Here is a 24,414-nt window from a genome sequence, read left to right as displayed (position 1 = left end):
AGATCTTTTCAATCACAAGCTAGCAAAGGAAAAGGGACAAAAGGAACCCTTCCCAAATGCCCCCATTCAAATTAATGTGAAAGGAGAATCAGTTTGAATACTGTAGCAAACACTCTATCAACAACCCTCCCAATCTAAATCAGCTGTGACCGTAACCTGAAACCAGGCACAAAGTTTATCATAACTGTATTTTTTTTAATTGTCTTTGAAACAGAAGAATGTGATCTTTAGTTTTACTGTAATCTGGGTGTATTTCAAGGGCTTTTTCTATGCATGTTGTGTCATTGGTTTTATAAGCTCATTATTAGATTAGTTTTTGCGCTTTGTTCCTTGTTTTTCATTCATCTATTAATAAGGTAACATATCATCTGGATTTTACTCCTAACTGTGTTTTTGTTACTGTTTTGTGTACCCTCAAAAAAAGCTTGTGCAATGGTCTCTGGACATCCACAGTGAAGTTCCGGGGGAGATTCAGACCAACTTCACTGATTTGTTTTATAAGATGTGTGAAGAATATGTGGATGCAACTTTTCACATTTGGACCAATTCTGGACAGTACGCTCAAATTAAACTTTAAGTCAGATATCTAGGGTTAGAAAACTGGTCTGCATTGAGCCCATTCTTCAGGAGTAAAATGGGCATAAATACTACCAATTTAGCAGTGGTATGGGTTACACCCAATCTGAGCGGACATTGGCCCCACTGCCAAACTCCTGGGGCTCATTCTTTCAGAAATTGAGGGAACAAGGCTTCGAATGTGTTTGGTCTTTTGAATATGGAAATTAGGGGTCTGAAACCTGTGAAAGAACTTCGACAAATTCTGCCCCATCTTCAGATCACCTATGACCGGTATTAAATGTTCTTTTTTTTCAAGAAGCCACAGGAGTCGTGATCAGTTATCCACCCTCCCCCTCCAACCACACCTTCCCTCGTTGCCGTGGCACTTGCATGAGGAAGGCTGCCAGCCAGGCATGCCACCCGAGATTGATGGCTCCCATTGGGTGAGTGCTTGTCAGGGCACAACCCAGTTATTCAGGAGAAATCAGGTTACTAATTTCCCTCACAAAAACCGAAAAATGCTGGAAAATCTCAGCAGGCCTGACAGCATCTGTGGCGAGAGAGTAGAGCCAATGTTTCGAGTCTAGATGACCCATCATCAGAGCTCGGACAAAGGGTCACCGAGACTCAACATTGGCTTTACTCTCTCTCCACAGATGCTGTCAGACCTGAGATTTTTCAGCATATTCTGTTTTGTTTGAATCCAGCATCCGCAATATTTTGCTTTTATCTTTAATTTCCCCGGCCTCTTGCTTCAAGTACATGGAGTCTGGACTCAAAAATGGGAAACTTGACTCATTTCTACTACCCCTTTTGATACTTTGCTATAAAAATATATTGTATTAGGATTGTAATTGCCATAGTAATGATTTTTCTGTGGACAGTTAATTTTACTTTACCAGAACAGAGGGAAGTGTAAAGGAGGTAATGACAGTAAAGATTAGTATCTGAAACTGGAGATGGAACTCGCTGTCCTAGATGCAAACTCAATTAAAGTTTTTTTTTAAAAGGGTGGTAGATAATTAATGATAAGGGAACTAGAGAATTGGGATTTTTTTATTCATTCGTGGGACATGGACATCACTGGCTAGCCAGCATTTATTGCCCATCCCTAATTACCCAAATTTCTGTGGCTCTGGAGTCACATGTAGGCCAGACCAGGTAAGGACAGCAGATTTCCTTACCTAAAGGACATTATTTGATTTGATTTATTATTGTCACGTGTATTAACATACAGTGAAAAGCATTGTTTCTTGCGTGCTATGCAGACAAAACATACCGTTTATAAAGAAGGAAACAAGAGAGTGCAGAATGTAGTGTTACAGTCATAGCTAGGGTGTAGAGAAAGATCAACTTAATGCAAGGTAAGTCCATTCAAAAGTCTGACAGCAGCAGGGAAGAAGTTGTTCTTGAGTCGGTTGGTACGTGACCTCAGACTTTTGTATCCTTTTCCCGATGGAAGAGGGAATGTCCAGAGTGTGTGGGGTCGATAATTATGCTGGCTGCTTTGCCAAGGCAGCGGGAAGTGTAGACAGAGTCAATGGATGGGAGGCTGGTTTGCGTGATGGATTGGGCTACATTCACGACCTTTTGTAGTTCCTTGCGGTCTTGGGCAGAGCAGGAGCCATACCAAGCTGTGATACAAACAGAAAGAATGCTTTCTACGGTGCATCTGTAAATGTTGGTGAGAGCCGTAGCTGACATGCCAAATTTCCTCAGTCTTCTGAGAAAGTAGAGGCATTGGTGGGCTTTTTTAACTATAGTTACCCATTAGCAAACCAGATGGATTTTTCTGCCAATCGACAATGGTTTCATGATCATCAGTAGATTCCTAATTCCAGATATGTATTTTTATTGAATTCAAATTGCACCATCTGCTGTGGCGGGATTCGAACCCAGGTCCCCAGAACATTAGCTGAGTTTCTGGTTTAATAGTCTAGTGATAATACCGCTCGGCCATCGCCTCCCCATTTAAGTGGGAGACAATGGGATGAATAGTTTTCTCCTGTTGCTATGGTGTTGTATAATACTAACTACCCACATGTGTGCCTGTGGCAATTCCATTTTGGCCACCACAGTAATTTTAGTACAAAACACCTTGTGCACAACTTGGGATAAACCACGTTAAAAACAGATTAATGTCTTGAAGCTAGTTTACTGATTAGTTGTTAAACATGCTCATGAAAGTCAGTTGGTTGTAAAAATTGGTATCCATCACAAAAAATGGTATTGTAAATTGACCTTTCACTTCAGTAATTGCACCATATTACAAGAGATAATGTTGTGGCTATGTAAGTACTTTTGATGCATCTCAACAGACTGCTGGTTTCACACTTGAGAGACTGAGTATCCTGACATTCTGCAGAACCTTTCCACTCAAGTTCTACTTGAATGGAGGGACATGGCAAGTGTTGTCCACAGGGGCATGTGCTGGGGCCTCAACTGTTCATCATATGTATTAATGGCTCGGATAACACAATATTATATCCAAGTTTGCCAATGACACAATGTATACTGTAAGTAGTGTAGATGGGAACATAAAATTACAAAGAGACATTGGTTTAATTTAGCAAGTTGGCAAAATGTGGCAGATTTAAATGCGTTTTTTAAAAATTTCATTCTTGGGACATGGGCGTCGCTGGCTGGCCAGCATTGATTGTCCATCCCTAGTTGTCCTTGAGAAGATGGTGGTGAGCTGCCGCCTTGAATCGCTGTAGTCCATGTGCCGTGGGTCAACCCACAATGCTGTTGTGGGAGGGAATTCCAGGATTTTGACCCAGTGACTGGAATGGAATGGCGATATATTTCCAAGTCAGGAAGGTGAGTGGCTTGGAGGGGAACTTGCAGATGATGGTGTTCCCATGCATCTGCTGCCCTTGGAACTCAAAGAATAGAGCCAAGTACTTTTAAATGGTGAAAAGCAGGAAATAGTGAAGGTCCGATGAGATTTAGGTACATGCTTCAGGGGCTTAATGACCTACTCCTCCTCCTATGATTAATTTAGGGTAATTCCTTAATATTCCTATTTTAATTGTTTGGCGAGCTGTCATTTCCTCTTAGTTTTCTATCTTTTTACATTTTGGTTTCATTGTGATTTAATATTTTATTAATTTAAAAATGAAGGTGAATAGCTTGGAACACCCTTTGCAAGCCTTTGTGTTAAAGACCGAGAGGTGAATGTATTGAGCTAGTATGTGGTTGGGTGTTAACTGGACTCCAATCTCCTTTAATCATTTTGTAAACAGGATTGCTTGGAATAATTTTCGGATCGCTTCTCGGCCTTTTGGCTAAGATCAAGTGTAGTATGGATAGGATGCTGCACTTGGTTGAAGTCATTAGGTTACATTTAAACTTCATTTGAACCAATTTTTAAAAGCAGCATCTCAGCCTTTTGGCCAAGATGCAAGTGAGATCAAGCCTTGGAGGAGGACCTGCACCTACTCCAATCAGCTTGGCTCATGTAGATCAGGCCCAAGACAGGGTAGAGGATTGCATGCCCTGTCTTGTCAGCTTGGATCGGAAATGTCTCAACTTGTTGAGACTCTGAATTGGACTTGATTTGATTGAATTGGAATTTTAAAAAAATTTACCCAGTGAATACTTCCACAATTAATTAGTTAAATTATTAACTCGTTCTTAAATGCATACCTGATTGTGTTTTAACCGTCTGAGAACTATAGCTGCAAAAAGAAAAAAATATGTGTATAGGTTTTTGAATATATTTTCCTGAAAGTGCAAATGGATAAAGTCAATAAAAAGATTAACAACATTTGGGTTTTCTAAATCCAAATAAAGAAGTGATGATACATTTGCGCATACCATTGTTTAGGGCACAGATGTGTACCCTATTACAAGGAATAAATTTGCCAGGATGGTTGATGCTAACAATGGAAAACTGTAGTTACAAAATGAAGCATAAGATGCTGGGACTACTTCCATCAAAGCGGAGAAGGCTAAGAGGAGATTTAATTGAGATTTTTTGAAGGGCTTCACAAGAGTGAATAGGAAAAGACTATTTTCTCAGATGGGGAATATGTATTATGGGCCTCCATTTTCAAATTGAATTAAGAGGTGAGGAGAGAGGTTAACAACACTTGCACTCGTATATTAAATTTAGTTTAGAAAAACATGCTAAGGCACTTCACCCAACAAAAGTGGATGCTGAAACAAAGGAAGAGAAATTTGGAATGCTGACCAAAAACTTGGTCAAAAAGGTGTAATGCAGATTTACTAGGATTCTGGCTCTTATGGAAAAAATACAAATGTGGAGAAAGGTGAGGAGTTACTTTCCTCACAATAGGATTATAGGCTATTTAGATAGTGGTGTGTAAAAATATAATGGGATTAAGGCAGGATAAAAACAGACTGGAGTACACAAGAAGCCAAAGTTAGGCGTTGGAGAATTTGAGAGGGTTGTGGCACTGGAGAGGTTACATGGGTAAAAAGAGATGAACCTTAGAGTGACTTAAACAAAAGGACAAACATTTTAACTTGAGGCATTGGAGATCCTGCAGCAGCCATTGCAGATCAGTGAGATGGGCAATCAGGACTCGATCTGGAATAGGATGTGGGCAGCAGAGTTTTGAATGACCTGAATTTGTGGGAAGGATATGGAGTTTGTGGTGGAACATTTAGCAGGCTGGAATTGCTGTGTATCTAGGACTGCATGTCAAGCATGCAGCCTAATAGTACAAACAGTGGAGAAGTCAATACAGGTAATGATGTGGTAGAGTTGGATGTTCTTTGTATACATGTTAAAGCAGAGCCCATGGAATCGGATGACATTCCAAGGGACAGCACGCAGGTGAGGAAGAATGAAATGTTGCAGGGATGTGGTGAGAAGTATTGACAGAGACCCTCGATGAATAGATAAGTAACTGTGGGCCAAGCAAGGTCAGCCACACAAAGCTGGATAACACAAGAGGTGTTGGAGAATTGTGTGATTGACTGATAGGGTTGAAGGCTGCAAAGAAGATGAGGAACAGGGTACCATTGCTATGACAAGAAATAATGTAATTCTCAACTTTGGTTAGGGCTGTTTTGATGTGGGAAGGGTGGAAGCTTGTTTGAGGGATTGAAACTTGGAATTGTGAGAGAGGTGGTCATGGGTCTGGAAGGTGACGTGGTCAGAAACTTTGCTGTGAACTGGGAGGCTAGAGATGAGACTGTTAAAAGAAATTTCTTTCTACAGAGGATTATTGGAGCATATGGAATGTTTTTCCACGGGAGTATGGAAGGCTGAGACCAGCTTTTCATGGCAAACTGGATAAATATTTGAAGCAAAGAAAGGTACAGGAACAGTACAGGACAGTGGAGTTAGTTTTGGGTTACTCCAGCAAAGAACATTTTGGATGTTTGAGTTTAACCGTGCACTCTGCCTCCCCCCTGAATTTGCTGCACCGTTTGTACATGAATGACAATGAGAGCGACTGTTAATTTCACAGCCAAGTACAATCCATTATTTGAAGTGGTTAAGTATCATAATTCCTTGTCACCTGGCTGTCTACTCAGCAAATATTGTGTCCTTTGCTCGAGTACTTCACTCTGTGTCTTCGTGTACACGTTGATAGTTTATGGCATGTTCAGCAAACTGTGCTAGGAACCAGTCAGAAAAACACATGGCAACTTGCCTGAACTTAAGTTTAAATTGACAACCACAGGAATGGTCTTCACTTCGCAAAAAACATACCAGCGAAAAGTCACATGTTCGCCATGTAGCCTGCAGATTGCTAAACGCTTTCATTGAAAGTATCAGAGAAACTTAAAACTGCAGAAGCAACTGCCTTTCAGTGTTCTGAAAGCAACCCTGTGTTACGAGCACTGCACATGTTGTACAACACACTTGGGAGCGGTATTATGACGCTGTCTTTCTAACCTGGTGGATCCTTCCAAATTTGGCCATTTCCAATGGGCAATTGAGGACCAATACAAGAATTTGGCAACAGCAGCGTAACTTAGACGTTAGGTTTGGTATGAGTTATAGTGCACTCCCCTGGGTGGCTTTTATTCAATTTAGAAGTAATGAGTTGGTGGCGACTCTCAACGGTTACATCATAGTGTAGCGTTTCATGTTGTCTATCATGGTGCTCAGATGCTGAAATCTGTCGCTGCCCACCCCTCCCAGCTAGATTAACTGGTTTAACCTTTGAGGATCTTGGGTAGAATTGAAGCTCAGAAAGTCAACTTTGAAGTATAATGGCACGATAAGGCTTTATACTTTGATTAATAGTCAAGAGCTATTCTAAGTTCTGAGAATGAGTCCTATTAGCAGAAAGTTCAACAGTTCTTATTTATCCCCTGTCTGAGCTGGGTGTACGAGAGTGTTGCTGCACTATAAAAGGCAAGTAATAAATTATTTTTTTGGAGCGTATTCCAGCAGGGACGTTGCCCCATTAGTGTATGCAATAATATGTGAACCACCATGAGTTGTTTTTATGGTTGCTATAATGACCACAATAATGCAGCAGGGAAATGAACTGGCCAACCCTCCCAAAGACACAGAAGGCCAATTTTAACAGGTTCTGCAAAAGGAGGGGATGAAATCAGCCGGCTTCTAAACAAAGCTGGCTGATGTACTAGATCTGGCAGAAAGGCTGGAAGTAAACACTTGGTTTTTTTGCGGGGGGAGAGGGGGACATCATGCTATTGAGTCTGCAGCATGCCAGTGTTTTATTGGGGACCAGATGAAGTGTTCCTACAAAAATAATAAATTGAAATGGTTTGCGGTGTTTTTTGAAAGGGCCATTGTTGCAGTCACTTCATACAAGCACAAATGGATGAAACTATCTCTGTGCCTGGCTGTACCTCACAATTGGAAAAGGGATGTAAAATGTGTCAAAGGACCCAGTCTGCATCTTAAAAGTGGCCAGCCACCTGAAACGGAAAGGTACTCTAGCCATCAATCTAAAGAATCTTACCAACATGGCGGTGACCAGAGCACCAATGTAAACAGGGTGATAATTGATTCGATGCCACAACTCCAAGCAGTGCACCTGATAACATCAGCTGGCCAATGTTAAGATCCACCAGTGCTTGCTTTGTCCAGTTGAAGAACCACAGGTTACTGGGGAGTAATTGTGAACCACAAGGTGAAGACCAATTATTAGCAGATGGTTATTTTTGATTTTAAAAGAAGTGCACAGAAGTTCATTAATGAATTTGGTGAAATACTCAAGTAATAGAATCATAGAATCCCTACAGTGCAGAAGGAGGTCATTCAGCCCATCGAGTCTGCACTGACAACAATCCCACCCAGGCCCTTTCCCTGTAACCCCACATATTTTCCCTGTTAATCTCCCTTACACTAAGGGGCAATTTATCGTGGCCAATCAACCTAACCTGCACATCTTTGAACTGTGGGAGGAAACCGGAGCACCCGGAGGAAACACACGCAGGCTGAGAGAGTGTACAAAGTCCACACACAGTCACCCGAGGCCGGAATTGAACCTGGTGCTGTGAGGCGGCAGTGCTAACCACTGTGCCACCCTGTCGCCCCATGTAGATATGTTACAGGGGCTGAAGAGTACAAGTGGGTCAGGGACTGATTCCTCTGGAAACATAAGTAGTTGGATAAATATCTGAAATGAAGGTTGATTTAAAAATTGTGGAGAGAAAGCAGGGCAATGGGATTAGTTCTGGATTGCTCTAGCAAAGCACAGGTAGAAGAAACACAGTGCACTGATCAGTCTCCTTCTGTGCTACATGCTTTTATAGCTAGTGCATCATGCCCCAGTTGAAGAACTATTAGGTTTGTTTGACATTTGATTGTTTTTTAAAATATTCAATTCCTGACTACCCTACTCTGAAGTAATGTGAATTATTTAGTTTAGCACAGTGCAGTTGAATCACTGTAGCAACGTTCTGGAACTGTGCAAGTGGCTAACTGTGTTCTAATTTTTTTTCTCTTGAAAGGAGGCCACAGCAGTTTCAAGCAACACCACGAGAATCTCTGTGATCACTCGCTACAGCTTCAGGAGTGCCCAGATGCCGGGGCAGCCTCAGCAATTCCAACACAGCTACCTCAGTCCATCCCCACTACCCCTGACATTGAAAATGCCGAGCTGACCCCCATCCTACCCTTCCTGTTTCTAGGGAATGAGCAGGATGCTCAGGATATAGAAAAAATGCAGCGGATGAATGTTGGCTATATCATCAACGTAACTACCCACCTGCCTCTTTATCATTACGAGCAAGGTATCTTCCGTTATAAACGGCTACCCGCCACCGATAGCAACAAGCAGAATCTCAGGCAATACTTCGAAGAGGCCTTTGAATTCATTGGTAATATTCTTTTCAGTATATTCTCTTTCTCACCCTCTTTAAAAACTGAAGCATGTTCTGCATTTCTGTTGACAAAGACCTTTTTTATTACAATGTGCAGTTCAGTGGGTGGTTTGGAAAGTTTGCAGCTCTTTAAAAAAAAAACTATGCGTTAGTGTAATGTAATTTGCTGCCAAAGTAAGTTACAAGCTGTCAATATTCTGGGAACGTAGACTCTCAGCCTGTAAATCTGGAGAATAAATGAACCAAAACATAGTGTAAATGTGATTCTCGGCCAAAACCCCAATCGCAGTAAATCTGGAATTCCATCCCTCCAACCTTTTTCCACCTATATTCCGTTTCCTACTGAATACAGATTCTCAAATCAAATCTTTGGTTCTACTTTATTTCCAATCTGTGAAACGGAAGGGAGCAATTTCCCTTTCGTAACCTAAACAAGTGGTAGATATCAAGAGCTTTGACAAAAGGGTAATCTGGACTTGAAACGTCAGCTCTTTTCTTCCTTACAGGTGCTGCCAGACCTGCTGAGATTTTCCAGTATTTTCTCCTTTTGGTTTCAGATTCCAGCATCCGCAGTAATTTGCTTTTATCAAGTGGTAGATATGTTCTCTGGGCCAGGGTCACTATTGCTCCTGTAAGCAGTTTGCGTGTCCTACTCTATAGAGCTTGACTAACACTGACCTATATCCATTTTTGTGGTTGCACGTTCTGGAGACGTAGCAGTGGTACCCTGCTGTGATCTGGATTGAATGCAAACCTGCTTCTTGACTTGCTCTGGAGAGCAGATTAACCCAAACACTTGGTGAAATGAGGCCTGGTCCAAATCAACAAGCTGCTATGTTTCCCAAGTAAGTTATGAATGGGCTTGCTGGGAAGAATTTTCAAACAATAGTCCCAGCTGAAACAGCAGGATCTGTAGCTGACCGGAAACCCTTTGGAAACTCTAATGGGCTTGGCCATGACTCTCTAACTGACAGCACCCAAGAGCAAAAGGAACAATGCCAGCAGCAGCAGTATCGGCTGCCTTCCCCTCTGCCACAAGCCGCTCCACGGTGCAGAGATCCAACTCCAAGGAGGCGAGGTCCCCAAACATAGGGTCTGTAAGTAGGGGATTAGACCTCTCGACATATGTAAGCACCAGTGCCTGGGGAGGCTTTCACAACAGATTGTTGCAGAGTTCTTCCCAGAGAGTTCACAACCAATCCAAGGGTGGGTGAGTATGATGACCATGACCCAGCAAATATGTCAAAGGAAGGATTTCCATTAAAAGGGATCCCGACAGGGGTCAGAGTGACTGTACATTACAATGATCTCTGCAGCTTCAGCAACCACAGGAGTGGAAAGGAGACACTGTAAAGTGTCCTCACACCTCCCCACCAAAACAAATCTCTCATATATGGAGATTTTCTGAGGGTCTGAAGTGAGGCGGAAGAGGCAAGTCTTTCCAACCAAGCAGGCTTGCATAAGAGAGTCACTTGTATGTTTTCTCCAGCCCAGAGACGATGCACCAGAAGGACCCAAGACCTCAGGAGGGCTAAATGGGTGAGTGGCAAAACACTTCCAGGTGTCGAGCCACACACTAACTTTCCGAGCTTTCTCCTGCACAGCATACCTCAGGGTAACATACAGTCATTCCCCTCCCTGCAGTCACCTCCGCATCCCCACCCGGATAGCAAACCTCACACTTACTGGATGTAAGCCATCCAGTGATAGGCACCTTTAACAGTTACAAGCAAGGCGTGCCCACCTAGTGCACTGGAAAGGATGCCTTGTTCCTGAAGACTGCCGATGTCAGCAATGAGCTGCCATGGACATCTGAGGCACCAGTACTTGTGTCTAGACACTGTTGGGTGTCTCACTTCCTTGGAGATGGATCTCGTTGTCCATCCCCTCTGCCCTGTGGAGCAGCACGTGGCTGAGGAGTAGGCGCCATTGCTCTTCCTGTTGCTTGTCTTGCTTGTCCTGTCCCTCAACAAAGGTCCAGGCAATTGCTGCATACATTACTACCATGCTGCAATGAAGGTTGACAGCAGGGATATTGGGATGAAAACTAAGTATATTCCTGAGTAATAACTCTCAAATGTTAGAATTTACACTCGGGCGCAGGTTTTCATTTTTGAGGCTGGAAGTGGAAGTTGATCCCACCACCTTGCTTTTTGGTGTTTTTTGATTTAGCAGAGGCACAAATGGCCTGGAGTCTGGCCTGGAAGCAGGCCATGCAGAGATGGTCTGGTTAAAAGGCCCATCTATGTTCACTGAGAGATCTGTCCGGTTTTGGAGATGAGTCGGAGACTTATTTTACAGCACAGCAAAAGATTTTTCAGCTGATTGTCATTGTTGACCCGGAGCCCCCTTCCCACTCCATAGCCACCAACACACTAAGTAGAACTTATGGCCAGTAGTATCATTGGAAGTCTTTGAGAAGATCATAAATCTGTCAAAGTAAACATTATTTGAAAATTCTTACACATTCAATATCTCTCAACAGCTCATTAATCTATTAATATGAACAAGCTTGCATTTTCCTCAACAGCTGTGCCAACACACCCTGCTGAGCCAAATCCATTATAGCTCTTGCTTACAATCAGAAGTTCAGCTATTTGTCATGCTTTGAAACAGCCAAGCAGATCACTGAGTTGAACTTCAAGGAAAAGTATGTGACTTGTCCTCTACCAAAATCGGCCTGATACCATCACAATTGTATAAGGTTTAAAATACCCACATCTGCAATAATACAGCAGTGTCAGTACAGCAGCAGATGAGCACCTGACCCACACTCTTATGCCAGTGAAAATTGTAGGCCAAAGCCCACCGATGCATAAACCATACTTCTCCATATAAGCATGTAATTTTACTTAAACAAGATGTCATTGAACCCTCACCTTTTGGAGCATGTGTAAAGCTCTGTTCGTCTCTTTTCACATGCTCACAGCAAATTGGAGTTCAATTCTGGACCTCACACCAGCTACTGTCTGGGGCCAGACAAGTTGGCAATCAAAGCTGCTACTGCCCTTCCTATTGAACCAGCTTCATTTTAAAGCTAAACAGGAAAGGACATTATCACCCTGGTATGAGCGTTTGCTTGAAGCTCTTGGTATGAACTCCCCCTCTTCACGTTGATCCATCAGCTAACTTATCCATTACCAGAACATTTTACTTTATCGTGTGTGTAAAATGGGTTGCAACTGTTTAGTCCTTGGAGAAGGTGAAGAGCTTTCTTAAAGCCAAGAGGAACAGATGTACTCCTCCAGGCCCTACATGGCAAGTCTGGGTCCATACTAGCCTGGCCTCCTCCAGCATCTCAAGCTCCCTGAATTGGCTTACCTTGGTGTTATTGGGCTGTCTGTACAGTTTTGCTATGCAGAAGCCAGCCAAATGGCTCTCGGTTTCCATTTTTGATGGGCAACTGGCTGGCATGATGTAAATGAGGCCCAGGAATTTCAAAGTGCCCAGACCGAAAACTGATATGTGGCCTAGTTTAATGCCCTCCTCCACCCGCCCAAAACCTACTCCAGTTAAAATAGATTTTATCTTAAAAGTAAAGACAAAATAGACAAAAAATCAGTTCATTTTTGTGGCCTGCACAGATCTATCCTCTTAGATAGAACTTCCAAGTTCTGGTCACTACTGATAGTATGTGAGACCTCCTTTCACAGGTGAGAATTGGGGCATTGTACCCAGTTGCATAGTATACAATATATTTGAAATTATTTTGAACTTGCTCTACAGTATACTCTTAATTTTGCTCTTTGTTGAAAGATTGTGTTGGATACTAAAATGTATTTTTATAATCTTTCATTACCATCTTCCTACGAAGTTCGGATATGCTTAGAACTGAAAATTGTAAAAGAAAAGCAATGTTTACTACAGGAATGATTAGTTTTGCAGTTAGCCTGTAGCTTTCATGCTTTCCGTAGTGTTGCAAATTATGGAGAAGATTCTCCGGCCTCCCAGCCATGTTTCCCATCGGTGGGAGGTGGCGCATTGTTTGTTAGTGGCGGGATTCTCTGGTCAATGGGAATTCCCTATATTTTTTAACTCCAGATGGCTCAGAATTGACATCGCCCTGGCCTTTCCTACAAAGGATTTCAGCATTTACCATTTTTGAATTTTAAAAATTTTGATGTATCCGCAGTTACAATGTCTTATGGCTCTTAAGTGCGGCTCAATTATAGTTAATTGAAAATAGTCTTTTATGAGTTGAATGATTGGCAAGTCCAAATCCCTGGGCAAACCCAGTTGTAAAATTACTGTAGCCAGAGTTGAGGAACTATTAATATTAATAGTATTCAGTCACATTTTTGAAAGATGGCTTGTAGTTTGGCATAGCTTCACATTAAATACAGAGTAAGCAGTCTCATAACGCCAGGTTAAAGTCCAGCAGGTTTATTTGGAATCGCGAGCTTTCGGAGCGCTGCTCCTTCATGCAGAGTTCCACCTCACGGATGGGAGAGTGTGTGTCATCTATCGGTGCAAAATGACTGAAATTAAATAATGCCTTAACAGACTTGGTCCCTCAAGAATAATAATTAAATTCTTCAGTCTGTCTTTTATCCTGCAGTACTCAGATATTTACTGTCTAAGAGATTGTAGTTTGGGTTGATTTGCAGGGCTTGCTTCAATCTTGCTGTGCATTTATATATATTTATTAGTTTCTTCAACATTTAACCAAAGCTTGCCATTCGAATGATGTTTTGAAAAATCAATCTTTATAAGTCATCTACCATGGAAAAAATCCTGAATGTCTAACTATTTCACTTGTATCAATGGGAAGCAATATGGAATAAAGCCTGCATCTGCTGTACACCACCTATATAATGTTGCTGCAGAAACTTGCAATCAATGCAGCAGCAAGTGTACAAAATAATTGCAAGCTCAATAGAAATTTCTGGAAGGCCATATATAAAGCTGGTTCAGGCATCCTGAAGCAACGATCCAGAAGATTGCTTCTTTATAGTGTTTGTTGTATTTCCTCTGCTTTTACCAGCTAGCACCTGTGATCATTGCTGTTAGCAACTGGGCATACAAAACCAGATTGATTACATTTATTGTGCTGAGGTGGACTGTTCGATTTGTCATTTGTTCAGTCATGCATTATCCAGCACTATTTATGAAGCTTTTTTTGATTATTAAAAATAGCAAGATTTTACATAACATGGGTGACCAGAAATCCTAGGATGATGTTAAGCTTTAGATTTGAGTTCATTTGTCATTTTGATATGTGCTTAAGGTATTTCTTTAACTGTAAAACAAATGCATCCTAATTGGTTCAGTGCGCGCACGTACACAAGTTCTTTGTTCAGGCCTTTTAGAAATTTCTTCGCACACCTATCGAGCCATACTTAAAATTTGGGATGTTTACTTGTTTTGAGTTGAGGAATAAATGATTTGGAGCCATATTTTGAATTCTGAGAATTTAGTGAAGAGGATTAAAAACACATCAGTTGATATTTTACGATCTCGCTCGGGTGAGGCTCGTAAAATCCCGCCCAAGGCCAACGGAGAATTCCGTTCTGCGAGCCGCGCCTGCCCCGATTCCGGGGTGAGCGTGGCGGTAAAATTCCAGCCATCATCATGCTTGTTAAAGACCTTATTGAAGGCCAACCAGGCTATTTGTAGTGAATATGTTGCAAAATCTCAATGGGATTCCAATTTTTTGAACTGGTGAGTTTTATATGAGCATGGTAATGTTTGTTACAATACTGTTGATATTTTACCCGTTTATTTTTTTTGTTGCCTGTTCAAAAATCGCTTTCATCCATATTTCTTCTCTGGGTACTTTCAGTTTCTGGAATGTTGAATCAAAGTTCCACATGATAAACTTCTATTAAACCAAAAGCTACATGAATTCAAAGTTGAATAGTAATAGGAGCCAGTTAAGAATAGGAAACTGACAGTTCTTATCAGATGAGTAAGTCAGTGTGGGAAGTTCTATTTGGAGTCCCACAAGGGCTCGTGTTCAAATTGCTGTTGTTTCCGATTTGGAAAAATGGTTCAAAGAGCATGTCCAATTGCACATATGCTGATGAAATAAGAATGGGACGGCCAGTAAAGACAACCATTTGCAAAATAATGCAAATCATTAAATAAATGGAAATTGAAATTTAAGACTAAAATTTAGAATATTGTATAAGTATATAATTTGGAGGCAACAGTAGCAGAGTTGGTATATGCACTGAGGACCCTCTCTGCACTGCTGCCTCGCAGCGCCAGGAACCCAGGTTTGATTCCCAGCTTGGGTCACTGCCCATGTGTCACGTTCTCCCGTATCTGCATGGGTTTCCTTCCACAGTCTGAAAGAAGTGCTGGCTAGGTGCATTGGCCATGCTAAATTCTCCCTCTGTGTCCGAATAGGCAGTAAGAAGTTTAACAACACCAGGTTAAAGTCCAACAGGTTTATTTGGTAGCAAAAGCCACAAGCTTTCGGAGCCTTAAGCCCCGTGGCTTTTGCTACCAAATAAACCTGTTGGACTTTAACCTGGTGTTGTTAAACTTCTTACTGTGTTTACCCCAGTCCAACGCCAGCATCTCCACATCATGTCCGAATAGGCGCCAAAGTGTGGCAACTAGTGGATTTTCACAGTAACTTCATTGCAGTGTTAATGTAAGCCGACTTATGACATTAATAAGCATTTTGACATTAATAAACATTTTTATAATTTCTCTTCAGATGTTCATTGAATTTTAATTATTTTCAGTCTCATTAAAAGAAATATTGCAAGGGTGATTGTATTCACTGACAGACTGGCCAACAAAGCTTAACATATGTTTTGTTCCCTGTGTTTTCAGAGGAAGCACACCAGTGCGGCAAGGGACTGCTCATTCACTGTCAAGCTGGTGTTTCACGTTCTGCTACCATTGTTATTGCCTATCTGATGAAGCACACACGGATGACCATGACTGATGCCTACAAATTTGTTAAAGGAAAGAGACCAATTATTTCTCCAAACCTCAATTTTATGGGACAGTTGCTGGAGTTTGAAGAAGACCTAAACAATGGCGTCACTCCTCGAATTCTCACACCAAAGCTGGTCGGGGTGGAAACGGTTGTCTAACCTGACCTGGCTGACTTTTTGTAGGTTGTTTTTAAAAGTGACATTTTTCTCTCCCCTCGACGCTTTTGAAGCGTCTTTACAGTATGCTGGAACTGAGAACCTAAGAAAGACTTGCGTTATCATTGATTGTGGAATGCTACAGTTGGTGGTCTGTGCAGGTTCATAGACAGCAACAAACAACTGGAAATGAAGGGAAGAACACGATAGTGGGGATGTGGCCTGGAAATCTACCAAGGAATGTCCTTTCAACTATCCAAAGGTTGCCAAAGCAGATTGGTCGCAGTGAGGGAACCCGACACGCACGTAGCTGCAACTAATCTCCACTAAGCTAATAAAGAAAGAATTGTAAAGAGAAGCCCGATTATTTTGTGTGTTCAGGTTCGGTTAATGCTGGTTATATTTTTTTATGCGGGTTAGATAGAATTGAGGGAGTTAAATTTAAAATGGCCTCATCCATTACGTGCCGGTTGAGGCTCATCGTGCAATAATTGATTTGCGTGTGGAGTACCGAATGGATGGAGCTGGGTGCATTTTCCTAATGTAAATAGACAGTAACATGCACCTACTCATAAACTGGGGGCGGGTGGGATGGGGGAAGAAATCAGTGAAAAGCATTTTTTTTAGTTTAAATTCTGGCCTCAGTACCACACGTACTGCTGCAATTTCTTTGGAAATATGTTGGAGCAGAATGTTAAAGAAAAATGTTATTTAATATTTTTCACACGATCTGTGTGTTACTGTTGTCTGTGTATAATTTTGTTTATAAAAAAAATTATGTATAACCATCTGGAGTATATTTCTGTTTTGTGTGTTGTCAGGTTTAGCAATTGCGCAAAGCACATTCCGTACAGTGACAGGCACCTCTGAACTGGACCTTTCTTGATCTGCTTCCTGTAAAATATAAAATCCAATGAAGCTAGTATCTAACATAACTGTACACTATGCAGCCTATTATAGGGCAAAGTTATGTGTTGCATAATCCCGTTGAGATGAACCCACCCCACTGCCTGAAAAACCCATTTGTTCTATTTAAATCTTGTATTGTATGGATTTATTTCTTTATGGGATTTATGGGCATGTAATATTTGCCAGTGAGGAATCCTGAGTAAAATCATTATGTTGGACAGTAACATAAGCATTTAGAGTTCCAAATATACTTTTTGAAGGTTGGTTGAAAACTATGGGGGGCGGGAATTGGAAAGTGTCCAGAGGAGGTTCACAAGAATGATCCCTGGAATGAAGAGCTTGTCATATGAGGAACGGTTGAGGACCCTGGGTCTGTACTCGTTGGAGTTTAGAAGGATGAGGGGGGATCTTATTGAAACTTTCAGGATACTGTGAGGCCTGGATAGAGTGGGTGTGGAGAGGATGTTTCCACTAGCAGGAAAAACTAGAACCAGAGGGAACAACCTCCGACTAAAGGGACAATCCTTTAAAACAGAGATGAGGAGGAATTTCTTCAGCCAGAGAGTGGTGAATCTGTGGAACTCTTGGCCACAGAAGGCTGTGGAGGGCAGGTCATTGAGTGTCTTTAAGACAGAGATAGGTTCTTGATTAATAAGGGGATCAGGGGTTATGGGGAAAAGGCAGGAGAATGGGGATGAGAAAAATATCAGCCATGATTGAATGGCACAAGAGGCTAAATGGGCCGAGTGACCTAATTCTGCTCCGATGTCTTCTGGTTTTTCGGTAGAGTGGTGCAGTGGGTGTGAAAATTGGCCTTGGCTTTCTCTGCTGTATCATGAAGGGGCAGGTCCCACAACATATCACTGGCTCGGTTATGTCTGCTCCACCAGCAACATAGTCTTTTAACGAGGATGCCTGAAAAAAAACCACGGGGGGGGGGGGGCGGTGGTCTAGATTATCAAGTGAAGAAATCTGATAATTAGACGTAAATTTATCATGATGGGATTGAACATGAGGATTCTTGTTACATCACCAGCAGGGGTAGGGAAAATCACATGTCTTCAGTGCAGGAGGAGGCCATTCGGCCTATCAAGTCTGCACTGACAACAAATGCAATTTGGGCCTTGGAATTTTCTGCTCACGTTACTGATCCCTGAATGTAAGTGGGAAATCCCCCCCCCCCATATTACTGTCCTAGAATCTTCCACCCGCACCAAGTAGAGGGATTTTGGGGTGGGGGGGTGGAATGTGAGGGGTGACTATGATCTCGGAAACTGTTTTTAAATTGGTCTATTTTGACCAGTACTTAGAAACTGGAAGTAGGAGTAGACCATTCAGCCCTTCTAGCTTGCTCCACCATTCGTTTTGATCATGGTTGATCATCGAATTCAGTATCCTGATTCCTCCCTTCACCCCCCCCCCCCCCCCCCCCCATATCCCTTGATTCCCTTTAGCCCCAAGAGCTGTGGTAGTGAATTCCACACATTCGCCACCCTCTGGGTGAAGACATTTCTCCTCCACTCAGTTCTAAACGTTTTGCCCTTTATTCTCAAGCCATGACCCTTAATTCTCCTACTTGGATTTATTGGGCAAAACTTGCAGTTGCTCGAGTTCATTTTACAACCAAGTTCAAGTGTTAGCTTGAAGTGAAGCTGTCCTGTAGAAACAGAAGATAATTAGGAAAAGAGTTTTGAATGGGGAGGAAGCACTGAATTTAAAATCTGAAGTTTGAATTCAGAATACACTGAAGCAAAATAATGCTAAAAAGAAAAGTAATTTTAATAAGAATAGAGATAGGAATTTAAGCTAAAATATAGAAAATCAGGGAGTGATTCTGAACCCGATGTTCCACTGTGATTATAAGTAGATCTAGATGAGCTTGGCGAGTTGACCCATAAAGGCACAAGATTTGGGTTGCAACATTAGAAAAATTCGTCTTCGGCACTCATACAAAATGGGGCCATTTCCACATTCCATCCAATTTTCTTTTCCCCCTTTCATGTCAATAGTTGGTTTGTAACCAATTCACTGTCACCCACTTTGCCATACTGCCTCAGATTGTTTTCACTTCCTGGGATTCCTGATTGCACCTATTGTAGAGTATGATCTCCCTCCTCTTCCGGAGAGCAGAATTTCCACCGTCACATTGCTGAGGGAGTAGTGGAGATTTCAGTGGAACAGCAACAACTTACTAACTTCATGTTATAAAGGAAAAATGTCCCCAAATTTCTTTCGGGAGTCAAAATCAGAGAATAACTGGACACTCCGTCAAAGAAGGAGATGTTAAGAAGATGAGTGAAAGCTTGGTGAGGGAGGTGCGTTTGAAGGATCCTCTTGAAAGGTCAGGAGAAAGAATTCCAGATCATTGCCCTTTCATCCTCACCTCCCAGCCCACCATTCAGCAGTGATGGCCCATCATTGGCGAGCAATGGGATCTTCCGGTGCTGCCAATGTCTATGGGCCATTGTGTGCCCACAACATCAGCCACCAGGGAATGTGCTGCGGGTGGTCGCTATCGGCAGGACTGGAAGATCCCACCCGCCTGAATGGCCAGAAAACTTAGGGCCATGTGTGTAGATGACTGAAGACGTGGTGACTAATGGACAACTAATAAAGAAAGGGTGGCATAAGAGGCCAGAGAAAAAGAGAGGACTAGGGGTCATAGCGTTGAAGAAGCTTACAACCATAGAAAAGGGCGAGACCATGAAGCAATTGAAAGATGCCAATGAAAATTTAAAAGTCAAGGGACTGGATTTTTGTTTTGCGGTAGGAACCTTGACATTCTTACCAAGCATGTTGGACGCCGATTGTGCATGCTGTTGGCATGACACATTCAACATGATTTTTGTCGGATTGCCCAATTAATGGCCAGAGAGTGTGCTTGCTATCCAGCTAAGGATGGTGGGCTAGATTCCAACATCAGTGATGAAGGGTGCCTACTGGGAACTTTGAAAATAACAATGGCCACAGTTGCCAGACCGAACTTAGTGGAGGGAAGCCCTTTCACAGGGTAGCCTGTAGTCTCAGCTGTAGCCATCCTCCTTCATTGGCAATGGGGGGAGGGCGGGGAGTTTTAAAGAGCTTCAGTGGGGTTGATCCCTGGCTTCCTGCCAGGCTGCTTTCTCATGAGGTAGTTTAGGTGACATTTTTGGAGCAAGGGGCTCTTCAGAGTTCTGCCCCATGAGTCACTGGGTGGAACTTTCCCAAAAGATGACAGGGCAAGAAAACTAGTCATGCCGGCCATCGCGATCTTCCAGTACTTAGTCATTCTTTGGGAGAAGGGTGTGTTTTGCACCGGTTCTGAGAGGGGTGAGCCTAGTAACCCCAACTTCACAGGGATTGATGGCTTTTTTAAAGACACCCCAATCTTAAAGTGAAATTGAAGACCCCCACTCCCATTGACATCAGGACCACCCCCTCCCTCATTTAAGGCATGTTTCCCCAGCCCCATCCCCAGCATAGATTGCCAGCATTGGGGCCCTCCCAGTGGGTCCCCCTTCATGCCCCCCCATGAGCCCCTTCATGCTCCACCCCATTCATGGCCCCACCCCCTTGACATTGCCCTGGCACCCTGCCAGTACCAGGGTAATACTGTCAGGTTGGCACTGCCAGATGGACACTGCCCAGCCATGGCCTCCGAGTCCCCCAGTGTGGCCATCATACCGGGTCTCTGTTTCTTGAGATTCTTACCTGGTTCCCACCGCGCCCGAGTGTCGCAGAATCCCGGGAGCAGGGAGATTCCAGCTTTAAATCGATTAAGCATATTTTAAGTTATTTAAATGTGCTAATCTGGTTGCCTGTCTTCCTGGCCCATACTCCGTGAATCTTCCACCTTGCGCTGCCCCAGTGTGATCTGCACTGGGCGCAACGAGGCTGGAAAATTGCCCACATTGTAATTGGTGAACAGGACTTGGAGCAGGATTAAATAGAGGCAGAGAAAGCTTGGATGAGCCGAAGTTGGCAAAGCATAGCCACCAGAGCAGCTGAATATGGAGGTGACAAACATTGAGGTTCCACTGGCTCTTCTGCCAGATTTACAGAGAACCCATGCAGAAATTCCCATGTTTCCACATGCAGTTTAAATCCCGACACAATTGCAGTGAAACCACCCCATCAACTACAATCGGTAGTGGCTCTGACTTTAGGCTGGCCCATTATCCTCGGCAGGCCTCCCATTTCATCCTTGTTCTGAACTACATTTTTCTTTCCAACCACCTCAGTAAGGAAAGGCACTGATCACCCATTCTTCACTTTATCCAAAGTCATTTCCTTTTGCTGTTCATAAGTTCACAAGATATAGGAGCAGAATTAGGCGATTTGGCCCATCAGGTCCGCCCTGCCATTCGATCATGGCTGATATGCTCCTCATCCCCATTTTCCTGCCTTCTTCCCATAACCATTCAATCCATTGCCAATTAAAAATCTGTATAACTCCTCCTTAAATTTACTCACTGTCCCAGCATCCACTGCACTTTAGGGTAGCGAATTCCACAGATTCAAAACCCTTTGGGAGAAGTAGTTTCTCCTCAACTCTTAAATTTGCTACCCCTCACCCTAAGACTATGACCTCTCGTCCTAGAATGCCCCACAAGAGGAAGCATCCGCTCCACGTTTCTCCATCACTGATCCTACGATTGGTCAGGAGAAGGGTGGCAGACTTACTGAGGTACTAGCAGAAGGCTTTCTAATGTCCCTCTTCACAATGAAAGCTCATTAGCAGACACCTCTTGCTCTACTAAGACCCAAACTCTTACCATTGTTAGATCTCAGCATTGGCCTCCACTTCTTGCAGTGCTACATAGTAGGCCTGCTGCCTAACGGTTTGCATTTTCCTTTGCTGACAGCAGCAGGCTCCCTCCAGTTGGCAAGGATCCAGCCAGCAACCTGCCTGCAAACATAAATAGCTGCATCCCAGAAGGATGGCAAGGTCAAGGCAGCTGGTGGAAGTCCTACCTAGCTCTGCTCTGGCAAGAAGAAGAAGAATAGCCAGCCTAGCTGATCGAACACTGGTTGAAATCTGTGAATGAACTGGAAGTGAGATAATGGCTGATTTCTTTATTGGCCAATACCAGTACTCCAGTTATTTAAAAGATTTGATTTGATTTACTATTGTCACATGTATTGGTATCCAGTGAAAAGTATCATCTCTTGTGTGCCATACAGACAAAACATACCATTCATAGAGTACATAAGGGAGAAGGGGAGGGTGCAGAATGTAGTGTTACAGTCACAGCTAGGATGTCTATAAGAGATTGAAATCGAGCATTGTTAGAGAGTTTATAAGAATTAGAGTACAGTTTTAAAAGCATCGAACGAGTGTAAAAGGTAGAATTGGAAGGTATGCTGGGGACAGCTCACAAGAAGTCGTCACCCTCCAGCGCCATCTTGAATGGAGCTGCTTTTGGCTGTTTTGCTTTCAGAAACAACAGTTGATGCACAGAGTAACAGAAGTAATCAAATCTCACCTTGTGTTTACTAACTACAAAATCTTTCTGAAGAACTAGAAAAGGAATAGATACATCCCATATACTGTTAGTGGACTCACTTTCTCCTGGTCATCACTGGCTCTGGGCTTGAGGTGGTTCGGTATCTGCTGTCCGCGCCAAGCATCCTTGTCAGACCGAGTTAACTACACTTGTATTCTTTTTTTAAAATCCTTTTTCTTGTCTTCCAAGCTGGGAATTCACTTTATTTCAAAACACACTTAAACATAACCATTCCCAAATTGTTTCTGTGAAGGAGAAATTATCTTAATATTTAATATGCTTTTCAAATAACTAATCCATTTTTAAAATTTTTATGAATTCTTCTTCAACATTTTGAGACAAGAACTTCACACTATAATTGCAACCTTTTTACATTTTTTTCTTACCATCCATTTAATTACTTTTGTAATCCTAAACATACGGCCTCTGAGAATCACAGAATTAAACACTACAATGTCATTTGGTTGATTATTTGCTGTGCCAGCCTTTTATTAAAGCAATTCAAAATTAATCCCACTGCCCTGTTCTCTCTTTATAGCCCCTTTATTGGCATATTGCCAACCAAGGGAAGTAATCTCAGTATTTATTCAAACCATTTGGAATCATAGAATCCTAAAGTGCAGGAGGAGGCCATTTGGCCCATCGAGTCTGTGCCAACTACAGTCCCACCCAGGCCCTATCCCCATAACCCCATGCATTTACCCTAGCGAGTCCCGCTGATGCTAAGGGGCAATTTAGCTTGGCCAATCCACCTAACCCGCCCATTTTTGGACTGTAGGAGGAAATTGGAGCATCCGGAGGAAACCCAACGCAGACACAGGGAGAACGTGCAAACTCCACATAGACCCAAGCTGGAAATCAAACCCGGGTCCCTGGTGCTGTGAAGCAGCAGTGCTAACCACTGTGCCACTGTGCTGCCCTTGAAGGCCTCAATCAGTTCACCAATAAAGCTTTTCACCTCTCTTCAGGAAAGTCCTATCTAATCCTAATTCAAGCCATTCATCCTTGATAACATCCTTGCGAATCTTAAAGTGCGACCTTTATATGGTCTTTATATGTGTTTCATTCTGTGTGCACAATGGGGTTGTAAGCTATCTACCTCACTGTAAAATGGGTCTGTGGACTTTCTACTGAATTGGTGATCCGCCGAATGGGATTGTATTCTGATTCTGTTCACTGGGTTTGTGATCATATTTCATGGAGTGGTGATTTATCTTCCTCTGTAGAAGCAGCCTGTGATATGCCTTAATGGGAACATGATCAGCGTCACCAGGGGGTGAAATTCATTTGGGTGGTGGTGCAAATTGGTGATCTGTTTTACAACCCATCTGGTTTTTATTTCCATGGTCAAAAGACTTTGCGGAATCAGAGCTACTTGCTGCAGAATACCCAGTTTCTGACCGACAGTAGTAGCCACGGCATTTATTTGGCTCGTGCAGTTCAGTTTTTGCACAATGGTGACCTCCAGGATGATGACACTGGAGGTCTCAGCGAAAGGAATCCTATTGAATGTCAGGTGGAAATGATTGAACTCACTTGTTAGAGATGGTCATTGCCTGACCCTTGTGTGGCTTGACTGTTATTTACCACTGACCAGCCCAAGTCCTAATGTTGTTTATCCTACTGCATGCAGCTTGGACTGTTTCATTTTCTGAGGGATTATGAATGCAGCTGAACACTCAATCATCAGCAACCGGCCCCATTTCTGACTCTATGACAGAGGGAAAGTCATTAGCGAAGAAACTGGATATGATCGCATCGAGGATGCTGCTCTGAGGAACTCCTGCAACGATATCCTGAGGCTGAAATCATTAGCCTCCTACAGCCACAATCATTATCCTTTGTGTCAGGTATGACTCAAGGTGGTATTATAATGTTATGAGGTTGACCCAGTTTGATGCTATACACTGGTTTCTTCCCCCTACTTTACAGCAGTGAATGGATCATTAATTGTGTGTCAATTGATATCAGATGTCTTAAGAGGTGTGATAAATGGAAGGCATATATTCTTGCTTTATGAATGATCAAATCAAAACCCTTTCCTGCCTTCTATGCTTAACTCAGTTCTTTACCACAACCTGAAAACGGTGTTGTAAGTACAGCACAATTATAAACCCTGCTACAGGAAT

General features: G+C 42.6%; 1 protein-coding gene and 1 pseudogene across 1 annotated transcript in view; both read left to right on the top strand.

The window, feature by feature from the left end:
- dusp10 (dual specificity phosphatase 10) overlaps positions 1-16,678 on the top strand; it is a 40,142-nt gene extending 23,464 nt beyond the window's left edge. Inside the window, exons 2-3 of the mRNA XM_078229838.1 lie at positions 8,470-8,838; positions 15,628-16,678. Coding sequence (XP_078085964.1) covers positions 8,470-8,838; positions 15,628-15,893 — 635 coding nt within the window. The 3' untranslated portion in view covers positions 15,894-16,678. The remainder of the gene's footprint in view (positions 1-8,469; positions 8,839-15,627) is intronic.
- Positions 3,826-4,006, top strand: LOC144504972 (U2 spliceosomal RNA; annotated as a pseudogene).
- Positions 16,679-24,414: the final 7,736 nt, after the last annotated feature.

Source organism: Mustelus asterias, chromosome 15, assembly GCF_964213995.1.
Source record: "Mustelus asterias chromosome 15, sMusAst1.hap1.1, whole genome shotgun sequence".
In the NCBI taxonomy this organism is placed as follows: domain Eukaryota; kingdom Metazoa; phylum Chordata; class Chondrichthyes; order Carcharhiniformes; family Triakidae; genus Mustelus; species Mustelus asterias.
The sequence above is the reverse complement of the archived record's forward strand: the minus strand, read 5'-3'. Positions and strand labels throughout refer to the sequence as shown.